Source organism: Peromyscus leucopus, chromosome 13 (assembly GCF_004664715.2).
Source record: "Peromyscus leucopus breed LL Stock chromosome 13, UCI_PerLeu_2.1, whole genome shotgun sequence".
Lineage (NCBI taxonomy): Eukaryota > Metazoa > Chordata > Mammalia > Rodentia > Cricetidae > Peromyscus > Peromyscus leucopus.
Window position 1 is genome coordinate 38,751,515 of NC_051074.1, and position 23,899 is coordinate 38,775,413.

A 23,899-nucleotide genomic window follows, 5' to 3' on the forward strand; every position below is an offset into this window, starting at 1 on the left:
GTCAGCCCTGCGGGAGTGGAATGTGGGGGTCTCTCCTCTTCTGTAAGGGGAGACTTTGTCCTGCAGTCCCCTTACTCTTTGGAGATCATTTGGTCCACCACCACCCCACCCCCCTGCCTCTGGCCAGAGCATGCTCCCATGTGCCATCCTGGCAGTGACAGGGAGGGGCGCTGGAAGAACTCAACTACGCTTGCTCTCAAGTGCCTGTCCACTTTGGGCAGGTCTGTGTCCTCTGCGGGTGGCCAGCCACACATGGCGGAGCAGCCTCAGTCCGCACTGCTGCCCTATGGCCCTGGGTCTGGAGGCAGTGCCAGGAAAGGATGGGCGAGAATGGTCTCGGCCCCTCCTGGAGGGTGACTCCCTTGGAAACAGACCTCCTGTTCTAAAGCCAACACAGGGCCCCCAAACAAGGTAGTGGCCACTCTTGAAAAAGCAGAGCGATTGCCAGAGACGGTGGTGGTGGTGGTGGTGGCGGCGGCGGCGGTAGCGTAGCGGGTGCCCCCATAACCACAGGCAGCGCTCTCATGCGTTTCCTTTCACCTTGGGGCTGAACTCAACTCCGTACCCTCCAGAACTTTTATAAAATCGCTCCTTTGTCACAACGTTATTGGAAAAGCGGTGGCTGTATGTGCTTCCTTCTAGGGTTTCTGCCAGGAATGAGCCCAGAAACAGGGCGAGGCCTGGCCCACCCTTCCCAGAGGCCTGAGTTGGGCGGGGCCTGGTCGGAGGAAGGAGAAGTAGGGGCTGAGGCCTGAGGAGGCCTGAGTTCTGGGAGCCTAGAGTTGCTGGCAGAGTCTGGTGTGGCTCCAGATGTCCAGGGCCACCTCCTCTCTTAAGTCCCGCAGATTCTCCCAGCAGCCCTTACGCAGGACAGACACACCCTCTTTTTTTTTTTTTTCCCCTCTCTTTTGGAAATCAGGGCATTCTGAGGTTAGGGGCTTATTTAAGCAGAGCAGTTTGGGACCAGCAGGATGCAGTCCGTTTTAGTCTCCTTGTGCAGCTAGGCAGGGCTGCTTCTGAGTCAGCGCTCATGGAGAGCTGGTGTGCCCTCTGCCTTCTGTATCTGACTTGTACCATTGGCAGCTGGTCTTGCCCTTCCCCGACGGGCCCCCAGAGCCTCCATCACAGAGTGCATGCGTATGCACCACAGTGGCTACGTGTGAGCCAAGTGGTTCTGCCCCAGCCAGCCCTTTGCTGTTCACACTAAGCAGGGAGGCTTCCTGGGCAGTGTAGGCCATGGCAACCATTTGTGGCAAACTAAGGGTTGGGGACCACCTGGGCTGTGCAGATCCCACCACAGAGGATGAGAGGAGATTCAGGCTACGTGAGGGTGAATCCCACCGGGCTGTCCTGGCTGTGTTCCTAAAGGCCAGCGTCGCATGTGTGCATTTTATACATGCATGTGTACACGCACACACTCCCACTTGTGACTAAGGGTCCCAGAGGTGTGTTCGTGTCCCAAGCTCACGTGACCTAAGCCCCTTAGTTAGTCCTGGGGATGATGAAGGCAGAGATGAGAATTTAAGGTAATTAGGCCTAGAATCCAGCTCTCAGGGTTGGGCCTTGGCTCCTGGGACCTGGGAAGTCAGTATTCTAGGATTCTGGAAGCCAGTGCAGTGAAATAATAGATTCCATGCCTTGGCCCAGCTGTGGGGAGAGAAGATGGGGAGGAGGCAGGGTGAGGCTAACATGAACAGCCTTTGTAGTGGGCTAAACAGGAAGTGGAGACAGGAAGATGGAGCCCTTTGCTCTCACTTGCTTGGCCTTTGCCAGAGTAGGGTATGATGGGAGCCTTGGCCTCCGCCATGGCCACAGTCACGGTGGGTCGATGAGAGGATGTGGGCTGCTAAGGAGAAGTTGGTTAGAGGTTTCAGGGGTGCACTGGATGAAAGCCAGGGAACCCCTGAGATCAGACCCACCACAGAAGCCAGTTGTGGCTGGCGACTCCAGAGCGTGACTTGGTCATTCCTTTGTTTCCCACTGGGAGCGCCATGTGCAAGATGATGCAATTCAGCCCTTTCCAAAAGTCCTTCCCAGAGGCTCCATGTTGCTTGTTGGTTGATGCAGTTGCCTTGGAGACCCTCCCTCCCCCCCCACCTCCTCTGGAAGCTCTGGCCTTTTGCCTCTGGGGGCTGGAAGGAGCCGACATCTGTTTCTTGTATCAATCCTTTGTGCTTTTGGTCCAAATCCTATGCAGAGTAGAGACTCCTCTTGAAGGCAGAGGCCAGGCTAAGCTGCCTCTACCCCCCTACCCCACTGGGGGAAATTTAGGATCTGAGCTGAGTTGGGGGACAGGAAGGCATGGTGAGGGACTGAGGGGACGTGGTTCACTCCAGCTTAGCACCCCCCCCCCAGCTGAAGTGTTGCCTTTGTGTGTGGGGGGAAGTGTTAGGTGGGAATGGAATCATTCTTTAATTTGCTCATTACTCTCCATATCCTGCCCTTCCTCCCAGGGGTTCAGGCTCGGGAGAGGCAGCCTGCAGAGCCCCCAGCCCCGCTCCGGAGGCGGGCAGCAAGTGATGGACAGTATGAGAACCAGTCTCCAGAGGCCACATCCCCCCGTAGTCCTGGGGTCCGCTCCCCGGTCCAGTGCGTCTCCCCTGAGCTGGCTCTTACCATTGCCCTCAATCCTGGAGGGCGGCCCAAAGAGGTGAGTCCTTGAGTTGATGAGTCCTGGGGCCACAGCAGGAAGCAGAGTCCCGTGTGCCTCTCCAGGAGCTTGAGACCCAACTGCTATTGCTTCATCAGTAAATGCAGTGATCTCTCCCTCCCTGTATCCTTCCTTACCCAAGGTCTCCTCTCTTCAGTAACATTTGTACCCCAGCTGCTTGCTTTAACACTGAGAATGAGGTTCCCTTCTTGATCCCCAAAGGAAGTTCTTTAGGGCGGCGATAAGCATCCTGGAGATGGCGTGCATGATCCCCAGATTTACAGTCCAAAGTGGGTCAGATAGACTGGCAAGCATCTTTTGGAGCGTTTTGAGAAATAAGGCTCTTCTTAGGAGGTTTAATTTTTGTACCCAAATGATTCCGTTGCGGAGACATATCAGTAGTCAGAGGCGGCGGGACTTGAACTTGCATGTGCAGAAGAACTGCCAGGGAGTTCGTTAAAACCCTCCCTTTCCGCATGCCCCTGCAGAGACTCCAGCCTAGCAGATCTCTGTGACTCTGTTCTGAAATAGTTCTGCCCGAGCTTTAGAGTTGCCTTGCAAACAGCCGCTCCCTGTACTCAGCCACCACTAAGGAGTGGCTGAGGCAGTGAGTGGCCAGCATTTGGCCTTCCCGGGTGAAGTGGAGAGAGTCAAGCTGGAGAGGGACTGTGTGGGCTGCCAGGCTTCCTGTCCTCATGCCCAGGATCACCTGAAGGGAGCCTGTCCTCAGGGCTTCCTTCTCTCTACCCTTCTGTTCTCCCACAGCCCCATCTGCATAGCTACAAGGAGGCCTTTGAGGAGATGGAGGGGACCTCCCCCAGCAGCCCGCCACCCAGTGGGGGTAAGAGCACCTGCCAAACCTCTCCCTCTCCCTCTTCTGTTCTCTTCTTCCTCGGTAGTCTGTGTGGTTGTCCCAGGTATGGCGTGGGAGGGGAGAGAGTCAGCGGAGGTGGGAAGGGCTGGAATCCATTGCTTCTCACTCCATGGCTCACCGTCTCTACTGCGCTGTGTTCTCCGCTGTCTGCTCTCAACCTAAGGATGAGCCAGGCTCGGACTTAGCATCCAGAATGTTGGACTACAGGTCCTGGCTCTCATCCCATGGAGCTTTCTGTGTTGATTGTTTGTGACTCAGTTTGTCCCCATGCCACACTAGTAAGAAATCCTCTCCCAATGTGACAGTTGTGACTTTTCCTTGCTCTTGATTCTGATGCCTTGCCTATCTGTATCCGGGCATCTTCATCTCAGGCATCCTGTGTCACTTCTGCCAGGAAAGAACTGGGATGGGTACACCCTCTCTCATACCATCCTCAGCCTCTAGGAAGGGTTTTTAGTTTACGCCCAGTGTACTCACTGGAGAGGCTGGTACCTGAAGGACAGACAGACAGACAGACAGAAGAGCTACATGAGCCCCAGGGTGGTCAGCGTTCCTTTCTGTAGGGGAAGTGCCTTGAGAGGAATTGTACGGAAAGTGATAGGGTCATACCAGGTGGTGAGGGACCCAGGGTCCTCATGAGAGGCCTGGGTGTCGAGGAAGTAGAGATAAGCAATGTTCAGTGCTTAGGCAGAGTGGACCTGGCCAGAGCTGCCCATTAGTCCCCGAGAAAAGGAAAGCCGGTAGAGAGAGGTGACTGAGCTTAGATGTCCATCCCCTGGGGGTATAGCTGTCCTTTACAGGGACAGAATGTGGCCTGTATGTGTGGGCTGCTATCCCAGGCATACGGGAGGTTGAAGCTGTGACTACAGTAGTCCTGGAAGACATGGCTCCTGATGCCCGGTGGACACAGCTTGCCTGCGCGCAGCGCGCACACACACACACACACACACACACACACACACACACACACACACACTTGTGATTTAAAATTCCCCGTGTCAGGACACCAGTGACACAAGTGTCATATTTTTTTTACTAAATCTGAAAAAAAAGTGTCATTTCAATGGGGAAGTTAATATTTCAGTATCAATATTTTATTGAGCTATTATGTAATAATACAAACCGTTCTAAGAGTGCTGGGGAGGTGGCTTAGTGGGCAGTATACTTGCTATACAACCGTGAAAGCCTGAGGTTTGCTCCTTAGGACCCCACCCCCAAAAGCTAGGAATACCTGTAATCTCAACTCTAGGGTGCAGAGACAGGAGGATCCCCAGGAGCTAGCTGGCTAAGCCTCACTGAATCCACAGACCCAGTCTCAAAAAATAGGATGGGAGAGATAAAGGAAGAACTCTAGAGGTCAGCCTCTGACCTCCACATGTGCCTGCTACAGGCATGTGCACACACGTGAACATACCATCTATGTGCACACAGAATTTATTTTCCAAGGATACCAGTGAAATTAATGTTAGACATGTTTTTTATATAACTGCAATCTAAAATATTGAGTTAGTGATATTGGTATTTTAAAAATGAGCTGGGTGGTGGTGGTGGTGGTGGTGGTGGTGGTGGTGGTGGTGCATGCCTTTAATCCCCAGCACTTGGGAGGCAGAGGCAGAAGGATCTCGGCTCAAGAGCTGGGCTCTTGTGGCTCCTTGTGACATCTCTAGGCCTTAACCTTTTACCTTTATAACTCCTTCCACTCAACCGCTGTGTCCAGCAGCCCTGAGGGCTGGGCATCCCCTGCTGGGAATGGAAGCCACGTTAATTGTACCAGAATTGGGTTCTGCTGTTTCTCTCCTCTCCGGTGGCCAGTCATGTGTGCCCTGGGGACGACTCTTAAGTCAAAAGTTTCATAAATGCCTCGGGCCAGGGAGAGAGGTGGGGGGGGGGCGGAGAAATGCAAGGAATGCTTCTCTCAGGAAGGAGAGGGCGCCTGTCTTCAGTGCCACCCACTCCTTGCCTCTGTATAAGGGCCACATTGCTTGGAAGCCGAAGACGGGCTGGGGGGTGGGGGGCCAAGCAAAACTTCTCCTATTTCTGATCTCCTGTCCCTTTCTCCTTGGTCTCCTGCCCCTCAGCTGCACCTGCTGGGCAGTGGATGGTAGCTGAGGATGGGGACTTCTCCCACAAACCCTGCTTGCAGAAAGCAGCTCATTCTTTCGTGGTGATGTCACTCAAACTAGCATTTGGATGACTAAGTGACAGAGAATTGCTTGTGAGCAAAAAGCCCCATAGCAGTATGGGGCAGGGAGGTGATGTGGAGAGAACAGGAAAGGCCTCGCACGCCTTAATGTATGTTGCACACATTTGTCCGTTGGGATGCCTAGGGACAGAGAAGAAGGCGGAATCCAGAAGCAGGTTGCATCTGTCTGTACCTGTGATATCTCCTGGTGTGTGTGTGTGTGTGTGTGTGTGTGTGTGTGTGTGTGTGTGTGTACACAGCTTACCTAGCTGTGCCTGCTGCTCACACTGAAGGATGGTACTTTGTTGTTGCTGTTTGTTACTCAGAATAACAACTGTGGAGCCATGTTGGATCCTGGGCATATGAAGGCCACAGCTCATCTGTTGAGAGCCATGGATAATAGGGCATGTCCTTAGGGTCTGTGTTTTCTCCTGGCTGTCAGGATCCCTGACAGGAGACCCAGTCCTTATTTCTCACATCTCAGAGATGCGCTAGGATCCACGGTAACTGCCACTGAGAGATCTTGTGACTGGGCACGATACCACCCCTTTTGCTGGGCTCAAAGTCCTTGGCCGATGGGGAAAAAAGCTGGGTAGCCTTTCTGACCTCGTGTGATATGTGACACTCGTAACCCAGATGGGCCACTCGGGAGGAGCCTCATTTCACCCGGGAATCTGTGCTCTCGGGAGAAGAGTGCCAGTTTTTCCTCCCAGAGTACCAAGACTCTGGTACCGAACCTCACTCTGACAAGGCCTCTCTCTTGCGACTTTCAAGGGACCATGTGGCCTGGGGCTGCTGAGTCTTAGGGATGGTGAGGTCCCTGCTTGTGATGCTCAGCCCCGCTTTTCAAGATGTGTCTTCTTGAGACTATCTTTGCTTGTCCTACATTTGTGTGCTTGGCTTGCAAGGTCTTTCTCTCTCTCTCTCTCTCTCTCTCTCTCTGTGTGTGTGTGTGTGTGTGTGTGTGTGTGTGTGTGTGTGTGTGAGAGAGAGAGAGAGAGAGAGAGAGAGAGAGAGAGAGAGAGAGAGAGAGAGAGGTAGTAGATGGTGGGGAAGGAGAAAGTGGGGAGATAATATTCTATAGAAAGGCAATGACAGCTGAAGACGCATGCTGTATTTAATAAGCCTTCATAAGGGAAAGGGTAGGGAGGAGCCATAGATGTCTCTCAAGGACTGGGCAGGGTCGGGACAGGGCTGTCAGTCCCTGACTGTCTCCCTTTCAAGCTGAAACGTGAAGCAACACAAAGACAGGGAAGAACAGGGGAGCCAGCTCAGCAGGGGGAAGGAGGGAGCTTCAGGGCTGTTTCTGGGGTGCCCAGATCTCACTAGTACACACCCTTACCGTGACATGTCCTCACTTCCTGTGTCTCTCCATCTTCTTCCCACACAGTGCGCTCCCCTCCAGGTCTGGCCAAGACACCCCTCTCTGCTCTGGGTCTGAAACCCCACAATCCAGCGGACATCCTGCTGCACCCCACTGGTGGTGAGTGATTGGAAGCGAAGGGGGGGCGGGCAAATGGCTTGGGAGGCCAGGAGAAACTGGTCGCCTGAGCAGGTGTTCTAACTAGAGTACTCACAGAGCAGAGGTTTTGGGGGGGCCCTTCCTGGAAACGAGGAGGCCATGACTGTGTGCCACACTGAAGTCACGCCTGGGGGTGCCACTCTGCAGGCATTGGGGTGTCCTTTCTGCCTGCCACGACTTTCTGGGCCTTAGGGTTTTGAGGCCGGCTTCCAGTTTGGTTGGAGTTGGTCAACCCTGCTAGAAGCCTAACCCCCTGGCTGAGTTCTTGTGTGTGTGTGTGTGTGTGTGTGTGTGTGTGTGTGTGTGTGTGTACACATAGGTGTGTAGCAGGGAAACATGCCTATTGTTTGCTGACAGCCCCTTACCCCTAACACAGCCCAGTGGCTCTATGCTGAACATCTGGTGACATCAGAGCTTAGGTATTTGGGCAATATTTTGCCCCCACAAAGCTTTGCCTGAGAAGTGGGTCACTCCCAGCAGCCACGTTCTCTGCCCTCTCCCCGTCAGCCCTGGGTCTCCTCTGCCCATAAAGGTGCCTGCTACCCTGAAAGCAGACTCTGCCCCTCCCTGTGTTCACATGCCCAGTGTCAGCAGCCTTTGACCGTGCTGCTGAGAATAAGAGCTGGGCTCTGGGGATTTTCTGGGCTGTCACCACGCCAGGGTCACCTGTACTGGCTATGAGGTGGATGCCCATGTTTGGGAGAAGGTCGCTGTCTGATGTGGATGGTTACCAGATTCATCTTCCTATTTCCTGCCCACTCCCTAGTTTCTTTCTTTCTGTGTGTGTGTGTGTGTGTGTGTGTGTGTGTGTGTGTGTGTGTGTGGACACAGGAGTCCTGGGACTTGGAATGGCAATTTGGAGTCTGCCGAGCTAGACAGGGACTCTAGTTTTAAAGCTGAGTTGGAGCTCCTAGGGGTCAACTTCTCCTTTCTTCCTTAGTCACCAGAAGACTGATCCAGCCAGGTAAGAGGGTAGCAACATGCATTTGTGAACAGTGCAGACACCGAGACACAGCCTCCACTTAGGATGGACGAGCACGGGCAGATACACCCAGCCATCACGGAGATGAAGGGCCAGAGGCCTTCTCTCACTGGCCAGCATGCTACTACCTGATGCTTGACCCACGCAAGCTCTGGCTGCAGAGGCTGGGAGGGACCTGGCTCCTAAGGGCTCCACAATGGCCCTGGACTCCAGGGTCCCGTGCACAGTAGAAGCTCAACCTCCACTTTCCTTTCTTCAGCAGATTCTTTCTCTAGATGTAATCCTGATAACCTCTCTCTCTCTCTCTTTTTCTCCTCTGGGATCTTCTTCTCATCTCTATCATCTGTCCTCCCTTCCTGCCTCTCCTCCTCTTGTCTCTCTTCTCCTCCCTCAGAGGAAGATGAGGGGGAGCAGGTGACTAAGCCTCCAGAAGGTAAGTGAGTGCACTTGGCTCTGTGTGGCGGCTCCTGCTCTCTGGGTCTGGGGATGGCTTTCCACATGGAGCTTGACGAGGCTGGCTGGGGACGGCTCTCTTTTCTCACCTGCTCTCAAGTGACTAGGCACACAGCCTTCTCCCCCACCCTCTGACAATGAGATGCCACTCTGGGCACGGCCTGAATGCTGCTTGGGAAACTTGCTGCCCCTGGGCACCAGTTCAGGCACAGCGAGTATCCAGGCGCCCGCATGGTGCCACCTTGTTGACAAAAATACTCCCTGTGCTACTTCCTCTCCCAGAGGTGCACGCACCACCTGACGGGTGGGCAGTGGACACAGCGGCAGACGGGGAGGGCAGAGAGAGAGCAGGACTTCTCTTGCTTGGCCACTCAGGCATTTAAGCCTGTGCAGGCCCTTCGGGAGGCTGCCCCGTGTATTGAAGTTGGTTTCCTCTTGCGGCGGGTGCTGGTGACACTCACCTGGTAACGATGCCTTCAATAGAACCAGTGTCGGCTTTCTGTATGAGCTGGCTGCTTTTGTATCTCCGTGACAGCAACCTGGCAAGGGGACCCGACAGATAGCACTTGGAGGAACATTTGGGTGCATGACTGAGGAGGTTTCGGTCTCTTCTGACAGGAATGGCGTGGTGGGGCAGCTTACTCATGGCAGCGGGAGTGTGTGAGGCAGGCCGTCCACATCACTGAAGACTAGGAAGCAGAGAAAGAGATGGGAATCGGGTGGGCAGTCCCTTCAAAGGCCACCCTTTGATGGCTTCCTTCCCCGCATCCTACTGGTTCCACAGCCTCCCAAAGTAGTGCCGTCAGCTGGGGACGGGGTGTCCAAACACGAGCCTCTGAGGGGCTTTTCAGGCTCAACCCTAATGGGACACTGTCACTACTTAGAGCCGCAGCCATAGAGCCATGGCTTGTTTCCTGTCAGCATAAAGGCACGGTGGCAATTGTAGGGCTGGCCATGGGCTCACTCCCACAAAAGTGCCTCAGGACACCCATGCAGCATTCTGAGAAGTACTTGCTTTCCCTTCCAAAAGATAATTTTATTTATAAATATTTGTTACATTAATTTGTGTGGGAGTGTGCATGCACACGCATGCCGTGGTATATGTGCAGGGGTCAGGAGAATCAGTTTTCTCCTTCTACCATGCCTGAGTGAGGGATCGAACTTAGGAACTCAGGTTGTCAGGCTTGGTGGCAAGCACCTTTACCCACTGATCCATCTCACTGGCCCCTTGAGAAATATTTTCAAGGAGTTCACAATTGATCTCAGCTTTGAGGCCAGCCTAGCCCTGGGTTTGGAGGAAGCCTGGCATCGTGTCTGGACAAGAAGAGGGGCTATGATCTGGCAGAAGAAGGTTAACTCAGGAGGCCAGCAGTTCAACCAAGACTCCTGGTGGTCATGGAGTAAGGGATGCTGGCCTGAGCGGCCCCCATGTGTCTCTGGGCATGGGTGTCCTCATCTCCACAGGAGATGTTGGACAGGTGAGTCCCAAGGTCCCCTCCAGCGGGGCCCACTTGGGCCCGTGGTTCTGTGTGGCTATTTTTATAGGGGCTTAGTTTGATTTCTTAGACCCACTTTCCTCTGCACCGAAAGCCTCGGTTTCCGCCCCAGCATGGGTACGGCCCTGCTGACTTTTCATTCCAGGTGTGGTGGTGATGACCTCCCAGAAGCTGCACTGATTTCTTTGTGGTTTTAGTTATTTTAATTTTTAGGTTTATTTATTTTATGCGTATGAATATTTTTCCCAGTGTGTATGTGTGCACGCGTGTGCCTGGTGCTCGTGGAGGTCAGAAGAGGGTGTGGGATCCCCTGGATCTGGGGTTCCTGTTGGTGGGGAGCCACCACGTGTGTGGTGGGAATTGAACCCAGGTCCTCCGCAAGGGCAGCAAGTGCGCTACAGTGCTGAGCTATCTCTCCAGCCCCTTTGGTGGGTTTCTAACCAGCCTGTGTAGAGGCTGCAGATCCCGGAAGTTGGGGGCCAAGACTGCTCCCTGCCAACCTCACGCAGGGGACGAGCTTTCTCCAGATTGCTTCCCACAGCCTCGGTGCCTGTCAGCACAGAGGGCTCAGGTCCTGAGTGTGGGTGGCTAATGAGAGTGTGCTGTCAGACTCCAGGGAGAAAGTCACTGGCTAGGCATCCGGGCTCTGGGAGCTGTGTTCTGCTTCTGGGTAACCGGTGAGAAGAATGGATATCGACAGAGCTGAAGTTGGGCCTCCTAAATGTGCTTCACAAATGACCCTCAGCTTACAAGGCCTCGAGTCTCCTGTGCTTCGTCTGGCCTGGTATCGGGGCCGAGGAATTCTAAAGGGAAAGTTTCTTGAGATCCACCCAGCCACGCCTCTGCTCTCGGGGCTGTGTAACTATGGTCTGGGTTATGGTGGGGGTGAAGGGCCCACCCAGGATCACAGCCAAGAGGCTGACTGACCAGACTGCATTTCTGGGCCTCCTGTTTCCTAGTCAAAGGGCCCTGTCTAAGCCCCTCCCTGTTTCCTGGCTTGGTGGCCCCCGGCTTCCAGCTTGGGAGTGGGCGGTGAGGGCATTCAGGCTGGGGTGCCGGTTCGGTTCAGCATTTCTTAACTCAGGCGCCACCTCCTGGGTCAGCCCAGGCCACATTCTTTGTTGACCCTTGGAAGCCTTGCTTGGTGTTCTTAACGGATACTTTGATGGGAAATTCAGAAAAAAAGAGGCCTGTGAGGGCAAACGATCAGCGGCAGAGTTCTTCAGCCGGGGAAGGAGGAATTTGGGGGATGTTTGTGCTGTTCGAGCCACTGGACTAAATGTATTCGTGCATTCTTTTCTTCATTGACACTTCGAGTCAGTCATGATGCTGTGGGCCTGTTACGTACCAGGCAGCAGGCCCTCTCTGGGGAGATAATAGGCTTATGAGATATGTATCTTCAGCTCACGAACATTTTCATGAATAGGAGTAAGAATTATGCACGGAGCGGGTGGGAGGGAGGGAGGGCACAGAGCTTTATGAGACCTTAGGATGAAGAAGTAACTGTGGGGGTGAACATGCATGTGAGGTGACATTAACCAGTGGAACCTAGGTAGAAAACAGAGATGAGAGGGTGATGACGTACTTGGGCTCTGGGCTTGGATGTTGTAGTGTGTGTGTGTGTGTGTGTGTGTGTGTGTGTGTGTGTATGAAGGTCAGAGGTTAATGTGGGGTGGTTTCCTTTATTGCTCTCCACCTTATTTTGGGGAACAAGGTCTCTTGCTGAACACGGAGCTCATCATTTTGGTTAAGCTGGCTGGTTAAGCTTCAGGGATCCTCCTGTCCGTATCCTCCTTCTCCCTCAGTGCTGGGGTTACAGACACGTGCCACTACTCCCAGATTTTATGTGGGGATCCAAACTCAGGCCCTCACCCTTGAGCAGCAAGCACGTCACCCCCTAAGCCAGTCTCCCCAGTTCCCAGCTTGTTTATTTCCCCCTAGAAACTTAAAAACCAGTGAGACATGCGCACAGAGCCAGTGCACATGTGTCTGTGCATGTGGTCTGGAGTAAGTTAAAACAGGCAAGAGCCAGGCCATGTGGGGGCCACTGTCGCATTATTATTATTATTATTATTATTATTATTATTTTTTTTTTTTTTTTACTAATCCTAAGAGCTGAGTGGAAGGTGGTATGGACTCCATTTTACCAGTAAGGAGTGGTGGTGGTGGTTAGATGACTTAGGAGGCTCATAGGGATCAGGGGCAGAGTTGAGAATCTGTGTCATCTCAGCATTGTGGGGGACTGTCCCTTCTGGTGTGCACACACAGTACAAGGGGCACCTGAATATCTGAACAGAGTCCTTTTCCGGGCGGCGGTGGTGGGGGTCGGGGCGGGGGAGCTTGTCACGGTGGACTTTAGGATGGCTTTCCATGCCAGCTTCTGTTTGTCTCAGGGCTTCCATGAGGACAGATTGGCATAAAGGACGACATTGGACTCTGGGGACTCTGATGCCTCTGGGATTCTTGGTGATGGTGTTTCGGGGTCATCAGAACAGGTGACCTGGTATAGAGCTGTCCAGTACCCACCATGCACCAGACCCTGTGTTAGGGACTAAGGATGGGTGAGGTACCTGGGGAGAGCAGAGATCTTACCGTGACACAGAGCTGAGCAGAGGTATGGAGGGGGCTTGGGGGCTTGGAGGGAGCTACATGTGGCCCAATCCTAGTGCTAGCTCTAGATCTGGGGCTCAAGGAGTTTCCTTACTTTTTTTTATTCCTCTACCACCCATGTCTTTAGTATTGCATGTATGTATGTATGTATGTATGTATGTATTATGTATATGCATGCATGCATGCATGTGTGTATTGTGGGCTGGATTGAACCCAGGGCTTTGCACATGTTAGGCAGGTGGCTACACCACAGAAGCCTTTTCCCCACCCCATGTCTTCATCTTCTTAGGGTGGGCCATGCTGGACTCTTTCCTTCAGCCAGAGTGTCTTCTTTCCAGTGAGGCAGTGTACTTGAGAATGTGGGTGAAGAGCTGGTAGGCCCCGGCTGAGGAGTCTCTCTGTGTTCCGTGGCTCTCAGCGGCCAGCAGCCACTTGGAATGGTTTGGGCGCCTGGAATGTTCTCCATGCAGTACCCTCCTTGGCTCCGCTCCTCCTGCCCTCCCTGGCTTGGTGGCCTGTGGGTCGGCTGCTCCCTAGGGGACCAGAAGAGGAGGAGGAGTTGTGACCCTCCCCACCCCCACCCCAGGAAGGGAGTGTGCAAGGGTAGAGGGAGGGTGAGGTCAAAGGCCAATGTGGACCCAACCAGAATTGCCAAGAACTAAAAGGCCGTGTCCTTTCTCACATGCCTCCATCCTGGGCAGGTGAGTTGTTTTCATTCCAAGTTAACAGGGAAGTGGAGCGGGCACTCGGCTGGGACGAGAGTCACCCCCTAGGTAGACTGGGCGTGGCTCTGTTTCGGCTGGGCTGTGGGCTTTCCCCTCTTAGCTTTCTGCTGGCAGAATATGGATTTTTTAGAAGGAGAATTTAGTATAGAGCTTACCTAGTGTGTCTGTTGAGGTCTCAGCAGAAGAAGCGCGTGGTTCATTCCAGTGGGCAGCTGAAGCGATTGCTGGAAAACCAGGGGCAAACAAGTGAGGGTGTGAAGCCCTGTGGGCTCCCTGGCAGGGGTGGGAGCTGTCCCTGCCCACTCAGAAGGGGCCCATACAGCTAGGGATGAATAGAGGATGGGCTATAACCCCATCTTGTCCCTCCCTCCCTCCCTCCCTCCCTCCTCCCTCCCTCCCTCTCCTTTCCTCCCTCCTCTGCCAGTAAAGACCCAGTCACTCCAGCCAAAGGCCAAAGCCATCTGGAGTCATAGGGCAAGGGGCCTTGGGGGTAAGTAGGAGTGAAGACAGCAGAGCGCATGTGTTGGTTCTGACTTCTTACACAAGGTGACATCTGGATAGGGCTGGGAGGGAGGGTCACGTGGCTCTGAGTTTGTGAGACAGACACACACACACAGTCCTCTGTGCCAGGCGCTGTGGCTAGTGCCAGGAATCTTTGTCAGGCAGGTGAAGCCTGTGGGTGGCAGGGCTCTCTGGGTGAGAGAGGGTTGCCACAGTGTGTTACGGGGAAACATGTAGAGCTGTGCTGAGCACCTAGACAGGCCTGAGGAATGTTCAGAGGGAGTGGCAGGGGTGGTGAGGGACAGGCCACTGGCTTCCCAACTTTGGATGGTCTTATGACCCGTGAGTAATGGTTGTCTGGAAGACAGTCTGCTTGGATATCCATGACACCTCTGCCCCATACTGGCTGGGTAGTTCAACTCTTGGCTGATTTTGCCTCTATGGGATGACCAGGTGGACCTGGCATTCCTCCAGCTCATTTGCTGGTGTCCCCATGAGACTGTGGGTCCCCTGAGGCCAGCCAGAACCTATACTGTGAGATTGGAGACATGGTGCTGTCCACAGCCATTGGCTGCCTTTGCGTCCTGGGGAAATTGCTCCCCTTCTCTGGGCTGAGGGGAGGAGTCAACACACGCTGACTGCTGGCAGATCCACCTACTACCTATTTTCCTAGAGAAAATGCTGTTGAAAACAGCTGGGCCTGTTCGTTTAGGTCCTGCTCGCAGCCACTGTCACCGTGACGGCTGGGTTGAGCGATTGCGACAGAGTCCATCCGACCATCCCACCTAAGTTATTTACAGAGAATCTGACCAGTCCTGCGTCATAGGACCACAGGGCCCGGGGAGGCCAGAGTCCAAACCTTCTGTCAGGCTGGCCTGGGAATCCTGTGAATTGAGTGTGGCCCGAGCAGCTTGAGGGAGGCTTCGCTAGCTCTCTCCACAAGCCAAGCCCAGCCCGACATGTCGGAGTGGCTGCTCTTATAGACCAGGCGCTGGGTGTGGATTTGGGGGGCCTCCTATGGAGTATGCTCTCTGGACATGCCAGGTAACTCCCTCCTTCCGAGCCAGGTTTTCCTCCAGTTGAGGAAGCAAGTTTTCAATTTAGTTCTTTTAACTGCTTGTCCCGATGAATCTGGGGAGGGGTTCTCTTCCTATTCAGGCCACCATAGTCCTAGCCCTGAAGGGCGGGCATCATTCCCCAGGTTGGCTTTGGTGAATTTTCTGGTTATGGCAGCTAGGGATCTATGCTCAGATCTTGTCCCTCTGGGCAGCAACAAAGATGGAGACAGGATCCTAGGTGTTGGCAATGATATACACCCCCTCCATATGATTGTGTCCCAACCTCATCCTTGTTCTAGTTAGTAGAGGGCTGGCCTCTGAGGTCACGGGGGCCTGGGTCCAACATGCCCGGTCATTTTACTCTTTGGGCCTCAAGCTTCTCATCTGTCAAATGGCCTTTCTGTTGCTAATGTTACTCTGAACACTAGGTGGGGATATTGCGTATGAAACCTCTCTGTACAGGGCCTGGCATGCCGGTTGTACCGTAGTGGGCACAGAATGTCTGGCTCCACCCAGGCACAGGGTTCTCTGCATCAGTCTTCTCAGGAATGCTGAGTGTGTTATGCAGAAGTAGGTGGGGTGTCTTGCCAGGAAGGGGCTGGTGAGTCTGCAGTGGCTGGCACTGGGTATTGCTTGATGAGCGAGCTGGGTGCTATCCCGAGACATGGGCAGAGTCACATGATCGCTTTGGGATTGCTTTAGGAACCCAGGCATCTGGGGAACCCTGGTAGGGCTGGGCAGAAATAAGGCTGCAAGGGGGTGCCAGCCATGGACAGACATCCAAGTCTTTAGGGGAAGATGCTGGTGGCCTTTTACAGAGGCAAAGCTTGCAGAAGCAAAGGTTTCTAAAAAGCCAGGGCTCCTTATAGCTTGTCTCAGGCTGGGGAAACAGGAGCCTCAGTAAAGCATGGCTGGGCTCTTGTGGAGGGTTTTCATGCTGCCCCTTTCCCAGGCTGGACCCTGGGGACGCTGTATTCCCTGGCAGGGTGGGTGAATTCCCACCACACCTGTGTTCATTCTTCATCCCTTTGCTTCTTCCAGAGCCCCGGAGCTATGTGGAGTCTGTGGCGAGGACAGCAGTGTCAGGGCCTCGAACTCAGGATGTCGAGCCCAAGAGCCTCAGCGCCCCAGCCGCCCATGCCTATGGACATGAGACACCCCTGAGGAACGGGACCCCGGGTGGCTCCTTTGTCTCCCCCAGCCCCCTTTCCACGAGCAGTCCCATCCTCAGCGCTGACAGGTAAGCTGGGAATGGGGAATGAGAATCTGGGCCTGAGACTGAGGCCTTCAGAGGGGCTGTGTAGATTACGGATGGGCAAAATCCCTTCCAGGATTGCTACACTTTGAAGATACTTTCTCAAGACCTAGGGAGAGCAAGTTTCTGGGCATCCAACTTAAGGGAGCCGGGGTGATGAGCAAGGCTCTCAGACTGTGCTCCATTCCACCTGAGCGAAAGGGACCAGTGAACAGTTCTTCCTGTAGTTAACCTCCCAGTGGTAACCCACTTTCTGCTGCACCAAGAGCTAAGCTTTGCCGTCCCCACTTCTCAGAAGAAGGCCAACGAGGCTCAAATGGGCAGTAGTAGCTGAGCAGTAGCAGAAGCAGGCTTCAACCTAGGAGTGTACGTGTCGGGAGGTCACGTCTTCTCTCTCCGTTCCTCGGACCCGAGTGATCTGGATAGACAAGAGCCACCTGTGCCCTGCACTGGACCAGAAATAGAGCGCTTGGGGCACAAAGCCGGGGCGGTGACTTCTAGCCGTGGAGGTGGAGAGGACGTTGAAGGAAGGATAGCAGGAACTCAGAAGGATGACAGGATATCTTGGGGCGAAGATGTAGGTCAGAGGGACAGAGAACTAGGGTGCGTGATGTAGACGCAAGGGCGACTCAGAGTATGCAGCCCACCAGGGAGGGGCATCTTGGTGGATAGACACTACCCGTAGCCATCTGGGTGAGCCAGACAGGGAGGGAATCCAGGGCTGGGTAGGAGAGGGCCAACCCTTCAGTAGAGTTCATAGTTGGGGTACCCTAGGGAGAAGCGAGGTGGGTGTTGAGAATGAGACTCCATGTTATGGATGGAAACACAACGCGGGGACAGAGGTTAAGGTGGGATTGGGCAAGGCCTAGAGACAGAGTGCCAGGCACGGGACAGGGAGTGGGGACACACAGCTGGCATACATAAGCAGGATCTCTCCCCAGCAGGGGAGGCCATGCCCCCTTTCTCTTCCGGAACCCACTTGCCTCTGTGCTGGGATCGCCATGGTTCCAGACTCCCAGCTTCCTTTCTTCACCAGGATCAGTTTGCTGCTCACACCCACTCTGGCCCTGCCCAGGCTGGCGAGAGATGAACAGAGATGTTCCCCCCGGATCCTCGTTCCGAACCCTCCAGCTAGGCACACGCCCCTACACACACCCAGCCCGCCCTTCCTCCCTAGCCCTTTCGCGGGTGCCTGTTCCAGGTGGCGGGGGTCCAGTTTTCTCATTTGCCCTGGCTTCGTACTCAGACTGCCTCTGAACTCACCTGGCTCTTTCCAGGGTTCCGGAAAAATCACTTCTGAAACCCCAGAACTCCACCATAGGACCCTCACACTCATCACCACCCTTCACCTCTGCTCGGCACGATGTGGGCTGCTCTGGTTCCACTTCATCACAATCTAGTTTATTCCCTAGTGTTCACCCTGGCCTTCTTCCTGCCCCGCCTCTTGCTGGTCCTGGAGCCCGGTCTCCTGTACCTGGGGCTCTGATCTCTGTAAGGATCTTTCCTGCCCTGGCTACTGCTGTGCACCAGCTGCCTGCCACCTCTCTCTACTGCTTACCCCGGTCCCTGGCAACCTTGCTCTTTCCCATCATATCAAACATGGGCAGAGCTTTGGGTCTATAGCCTGTGATTACACCACGGGAACCTCATGACCATGCACAGGTAGTTTGTGCCATGAGTGACCAGATTCGGGGTGCTGAAGGCAGACCTCCAAATGAGCTGAGATCTCCTGATTTGTGGTGACCCCTGTATGTGATTCTATTTCATTGCTTTTTTGGAATCACCTAGGAGTGAAAGCCCAGTTTTAGCACTCTGAGGGGATGATAAAACACCTAGGGAAACTGAGTCAAGTTGAGGCCTGGTAGGAATAGAGCCAGAGTGGCTTGGCCATCTCTCTGAGTTTCTGTGGTGCTGAGGGTTTACACCAAGACTTCTGCCTTCCCTGGTGATTGCTTTACTATGACTGATGGGTCAAGGAGTCAGCATGGCGTGGTAAAGAAAGTGTGGGTTTTGGAGTCGGATGCAGCTGAGTTGGAGCCTGGCCTTTTGGACCTCTGTGGTCCTGAGCTTACTGTTTAAACTCTCTGACCCTCCGTTTCTTTTTCTGATGGTTCCATTATGTAATGGATAAAAGCCCCGACTTCCTCCGCCCTGAGTGGAGCTCTTATGCTCTTAGTGGTTGAAGGATCCTGGCCACTCAGCAAAAGCCCTCTCTTTGTTAAATCTCATCCACTGACCTTTCTACCTGCCATTTCTCTCTAGCACTTCCGTGGGCAGTTTCCCATCAGGGGGGAGCAGTGACCAGGGCCCCCGGACACCCATCCAGCCCATGCTGGACTCCAGCATCCGCTCAGGCAGCCTGGGGCAGCCGAGTCCTGCAGCATTGAGTTACCGGAGCTCCTCACCGGTTCCGGCTGGTGGCAGCAGCTACAGCAGCCCTGACTATTCCCTTCAGCCGGTCAGCTCTTCTCCAGAAAGCCCAGCCCAGCCACAGTTCAGTGCGGCCACCGTCCACATGGTGCCTGGGAGCCCTCAGGCACGACACAGGACAGTGGGCACCAACACTCCACCCAGTCCTGGCTTTGGTCGGCGGGCTATCAACCCCACCATGGCTGCCCCTGGCAGTCCCAGTCTGAGCCACCGGCAGGTGATGGGCCCGTCCGGCCCTGGTTTCCATGGAAACGTGGTTTCTGGCCACCCAAGCAGTGCAGCCACCACACCTGGAAGCCCCAGCTTGGGCCGGCACCCCGTGGGAAGCCACCAGGTTCCAGGCCTCCACAGCAGCGTGGCCACAACTCCAGGAAGCCCGAGCCTGGGTCGACACCCTGGGGCCCACCAAGGGAATCTGGCCTCCAGTCTCCATGGCAATGCAGTCATGAGCCCTGGGAGCCCCAGCTTGGGCCGGCACCTGGGTGGATCTGGATCTGTGGTTCCCGGAAGCCCCAGCTTGGACCGGCATGCGGCTTACGGTGGCTACTCTACCCCCGAGGACCGACGGCCAACGCTGTCTCGGCAAAGCAGTGCCTCTGGGTACCAGGCTCCTTCCACACCTTCATTCCCGGTCTCCCCTGCCTACTACCCTGGCCTGAGCAGCCCTGCCACCTCGCCCTCGCCAGACTCAGCAGCCTTCCGGCAAGGGAGCCCCACACCAGCCTTGCCGGAGAAGCGGAGAATGTCCGTGGGAGACCGGGCCGGCAGCCTCCCCAACTACGCCACCATCAACGGGAAAGTGTCCTCCTCACCCATTGCCAATGGGATGTCCAGCCACAGCGGGAGCAGTACAGTCTCCTTCTCCCACACGCTTCCAGACTTTTCCAAGTACTCGATGCCAGGTACGTCTCTTCTCTTACGTTTCTGCCCGCCCAAGAGTTAGGACATCTGCCCTAGCCATCCCTTGGCAGATGACCTTGGGTGGGTCCCTGACTTCTAGGCCTGAGTTCCTTGCCCGTAGCAGGCATTGTGTCTTTAAAGCATGGCTGGGATGGGGTTGATGAAGGTTGACGAAGGTATGCAAGAACAGGAGGATGGAGTAATGAGCGTGAACGGTATTCTGTTCAGATGGCCATCGCTGCCATCGCCTCCTGTGGAGCACACGCTGTGGGGTAGCCTGAGCTCAGTACTCACTCATTTAGTTCTCCAGCCTCCCTGGGGAAGCAGGTATTAACTTTGCTTTATATAGGAACCCTCTCCGGCGCACAGAGTTTTCTGTTGCTTGGCTGGCATTATGTGGTGACTCGGTGACAGAGCCGACTTTCAATCCGGGCCCCCAGAGGAGTGCCCTTGGGACTGGGGAGGTGGCACAGTGGGCAAAGCTCTCGCTGTCCAAACTCGAGGACCTGAGTTTGGATCCTGAGAACCCGTTTAAAACTGAACACTGTCGTGCATGCTTATAACCCTGATACTCCCGTAGTGGGATGGGAGGTGGAGGCAGGAGAGTCCCCAAAAGCTTGCAGGCTGGCTAGCCTGGCATATGCAACAATAAACCAGAGGCCCTGCCTGAAACAAGGTGGAAGGCAAGGACTGATTGATACCCAAGGTTGTCCTCTGACCTCCACATGCAGGTTGTGGTGCGCACACACACACACACACACACATGCACGCACGCACGCACGCACATGATCGGAATGTCTTCAGCATGTATTCATTATCTGAGGGATACTGTGACTTAACTGAACTTTGAGACTCTGCTGTCCTGGACCTCTATGACTTTTGTCAGCCCCATATCTCAGTCAACAGTCAGGTTTGGCAGGGTAAAGGCTAGGGGTGAGATGTTTTTGTTTGTTTGTTTTTCGAGACAGGGTTTTTCTTTGCTGCCTGTCCTGGATCTCGCTCTGTAGACCAGGCTGGCCTCGAACTCACAGAGATCTGCCTGGCTCTGCCTCCCGAGTCCTGGGATTTGATTAAAGGTGTGCGCCACCGCTGCCTGGCAGGGGTGAGGTGTTTTAGTAAAGCCTAGTTTGAACAGACCTGCTTCCTGCAGGGTGAATTCTTCACCAATGTCTAGTCTTGGTGTCTTTGTGACCATGGAGACAGTGTATCCTCCAAACATTAAGTTCAAGGCTTCAGGTGATCCGCGCCTTCTCAACCAGAGCTTGATCCTGTGTGCAGAGGTCCAGAGGCTACTTGTGTCCAAGGCAGATACAGAAAATTATAAACAGCTTGGGGTGTCGCTGAGGCACCCAGATTCTCTGTGTCCTGTGTCCTTTCCCAGGTCCTTCCAAGTCGAGGCACTTAGAGTGACCCTGTACTCCCCTGCTTCCTGCCGCCTACTAGGGACATCTGGTTCCCAACCCCAATCCTTGAAGGATGCGAAGTTTCTAGTAGTTAGGATATTTCCTGTTTCCCACCATCTTGCCTACTTAAAATAGCCTTTGGAGTCAACACAGGAAGGCACACAGGGCTGCAGCCGCTTCTAACAGCTCCTTAGATCAGCCATGGCCGGGCTTCAGAGGGGGGCCAGGCGCCTGCAACAGATGCCTTCTCTAGCTGCCTGGCCTGGGAAAGGGGCTGAATCCCCTCAGGCGGCTGGAGACAGAGTCCAGGTGCCCATGAGAACCAAGGCCCTCAGCTGCAGCTGCAGGGTCCTTCTCTCCTTACTTGGTAGCGTCTTCAACACTGTATCCCTGCTTCAGTCTTTCACAAAGGACTGGGGAACTGTGAAAGAGGATCCCTGCCCCCTCTTTTCCCTGCCTCCATCCCTTTGCAGTGTTGGTCGAAAGCAAGACTAAGTTCTAACACTCCATTGCATGATTCAGTGATTGCAATTCAAAATAATCTGGTAGGTGTTTTATGAAGAACCAAGGTTGAGGACCTTAGAGCATAAAGATATGAGAAGGAGCCAAGCACAGTAACACTCACCTTTAGTCCCTGCACTGGGAGGAGGAGGAGGCAGGAGCATGGCAAGTTCCAGGGAAATAAACCACAGTTGGATGCAATCTTGTCCAGTCCCCCTCTACAATGTCATGTTCTCAGAAAGAGGCTCTGGTCTACCGAGCGACTGACTAGGGATGTCATCTGGCTATGTTTGACACTCTGCAGATGGCCACCAGAGTAACGGCCATTCCCTGGTCTAGCTGTTGGAGGGAGTGACTTTTGACTGTACTGATGTAGAATGCCACTTTCAGTGTGGGGATTGATGGGATGGGCCACAGGAGAGAGACCTAGGTCTTCTTGTCCCCTGCTCATGGATATTAGGCTGAGCTTGGGAGACAGAGTGCAAAGAGAAGGGAGGTGTCAACTTGTGGCGGGGGCGGGGGGAGTGGGAAAGAATGAACTCAGAATCTTCTAGGCACAGGGAATGGGGTGGGGAAGGGTTTTCACCAGCTCAGTGGATGCCTTGCCAGGTATGTGAACCACAGAATGGCCAGGCAACAGTGGTGGCTGGCAGGAGGAAGGCTGGGGGAGAAAGCTACTGGGTACCTCTCATCACGTTTTCTGATGTTTGAGGATCTAGCTTTCTGGTTTATTTCCTGGGACTGACACACACTTTTTAGAATAATAGAAGTAGATTCTGTCTTAGCAAAGACATATCCATCAGAATTCAGATGTTGGCAGAGACTCTGACGGACACTTCTGATGATGTAGTTCTGTGTCTTTTGACTTACAGATGTTTCCATATGCAGCTGGTATGGTCCTCAATGTGTCTGTTGTCTCATCCGTACTTTGAAAGGCATTCATCATATTGGATTAGGTCTCACCCCAGTCTGGCACGCCTTTGTCTAAGTTTGATTACATCCACAAGGACCTTCTTTTCAATAAGGCCACATTTGTAGGTGTGGGGTATTAGGGTATTGACATCTTTTGGGGAGCATGCAATTCAACTCTAACACCTTCTCTTCGTCTCCACCTTTAGACAACAGTCCCGAGACACGGGCTAAAGTGAAGTTTGTCCAGGACACTTCCAAGTATTGGTACAAACCTGAGATCTCCAGAGAGCAGGGTGAGTAGGGGACAGCACTGTTGGTTTGGTGGTCCATCAGAAGACACCATGGACTCCCACTCACCATGTCTGCCTTGGGCAAGAACTCATTCTTCCATGCAGTAGGTGGTAGTCACAGAGAGGAGGCTGGAATCAGAGTCAGACAGGAAAAAGCACTTCCCATGGAAAGTGGGGTGGGGCTGTCAGAAGTAGAACCTTGGATTGGTTTAGCAAAGCCTTGGCTTTCCCAGGCAAAGTAGAAGGCCAGTCAGGGGCATCTGAAACTATGATATAGAAGAAGAAGAAGAAGAAGAAGAAGAAGAAGAGGAAGAAAGAAGAAGAGGAAGAAGAGAAAAAAAAAAAAAGAAAGAAAGGAAGAGAGGAGAAGAGGAAGAAGAAGGAGGAGGAGGAGGAGGAGGAGGAGGAGGAGGAGGAGAAGAAGAAGAAGAAGAAGAAGAAGAAGAAGAAGATTATATAGCAAAAAATCCCAAAAAACAAAAGACAAAAACAAGTTTGGAATATAGGGCTGAAGGTGAGACCCACCCCAGGGTCTCAAAGTCCATGGCTATAGAGTGAGGGTCAGCAAGGAGGGCCTACAGGCCCCCTCTTTTTTTCTAAATGAAGTTACAGACCAGTCACACTTGCGGGTCATACACTGCCTGCTTCCTGTCATGGGGCTGTGCTGAGTAGTGGCTGCAGATGGCATGGCCCCCTGACATTGTCTCTCTCTGGTCACCTGCAGAAGACATTTGCCTTGCTTGGTATAGGAGGGCCTTCCGGAGTGTTTACTTACATGCTGATGTTGAAGAATGTCATCTGGAGAGAGAAGAAAGAGTTCTCCAGGCCCATGGGATTCAAGCCAAGCCAATGCCACTGGTTTCCTGATGGCTCTTCTCTTCTGTCTCCTCTTGTTTCAGCCATTGCACTCCTGAAGGATCAGGAGCCAGGGGCCTTCATCATCCGTGACAGCCACTCCTTCCGAGGGGCCTATGGGCTGGCCATGAAGGTGTCCTCGCCTCCTCCGACCATCACTCAGCAGGGCAAGAAAGGTAGTGTCTTCTCCCTGCCGTGCTGGGGTTTCTTGCTTTCTTTGGACCTTTGGGTACTGAACAGGGTCCTAACTCATCAGGGATGGTCCCTGAGAAGCTGGAGGAGAGTGAGTGGAGGTTTGGG

At 53.9% G+C, this 23,899-nt stretch overlaps 1 protein-coding gene across 15 annotated transcripts in view; it reads left to right on the forward strand.

Annotated features, from left to right (window-relative positions):
* The window catches only part of Tns1 (tensin 1), a 225,621-nt gene that overhangs the window by 189,449 nt on the left and 12,273 nt on the right, over nt 1-23,899 (forward strand). For 10 of the 15 annotated variants that reach the window (XM_037210276.1, XM_037210279.1, XM_028870011.2 and 7 more), the window contains 8 exons: nt 2,454-2,650; nt 3,416-3,491; nt 7,097-7,189; nt 8,605-8,643; nt 16,095-16,293; nt 18,571-19,640; nt 22,661-22,747; nt 23,644-23,775. In XM_037210276.1, the coding sequence (XP_037066171.1) occupies nt 2,454-2,650; nt 3,416-3,491; nt 7,097-7,189; nt 8,605-8,643; nt 16,095-16,293; nt 18,571-19,640; nt 22,661-22,747; nt 23,644-23,775 (1,893 nt within the window). Of the gene's footprint in view, nt 1-2,453; nt 2,651-3,415; nt 3,492-7,096; nt 7,190-8,168; nt 8,193-8,604; nt 8,644-16,094; nt 16,294-18,570; nt 19,641-22,660; nt 22,748-23,643; nt 23,776-23,899 lie in introns of all 15 variants that reach the window. The other 5 variants (XM_037210277.1, XM_037210280.1, XM_037210278.1 and 2 more) reach the window with 3 other exon arrangements.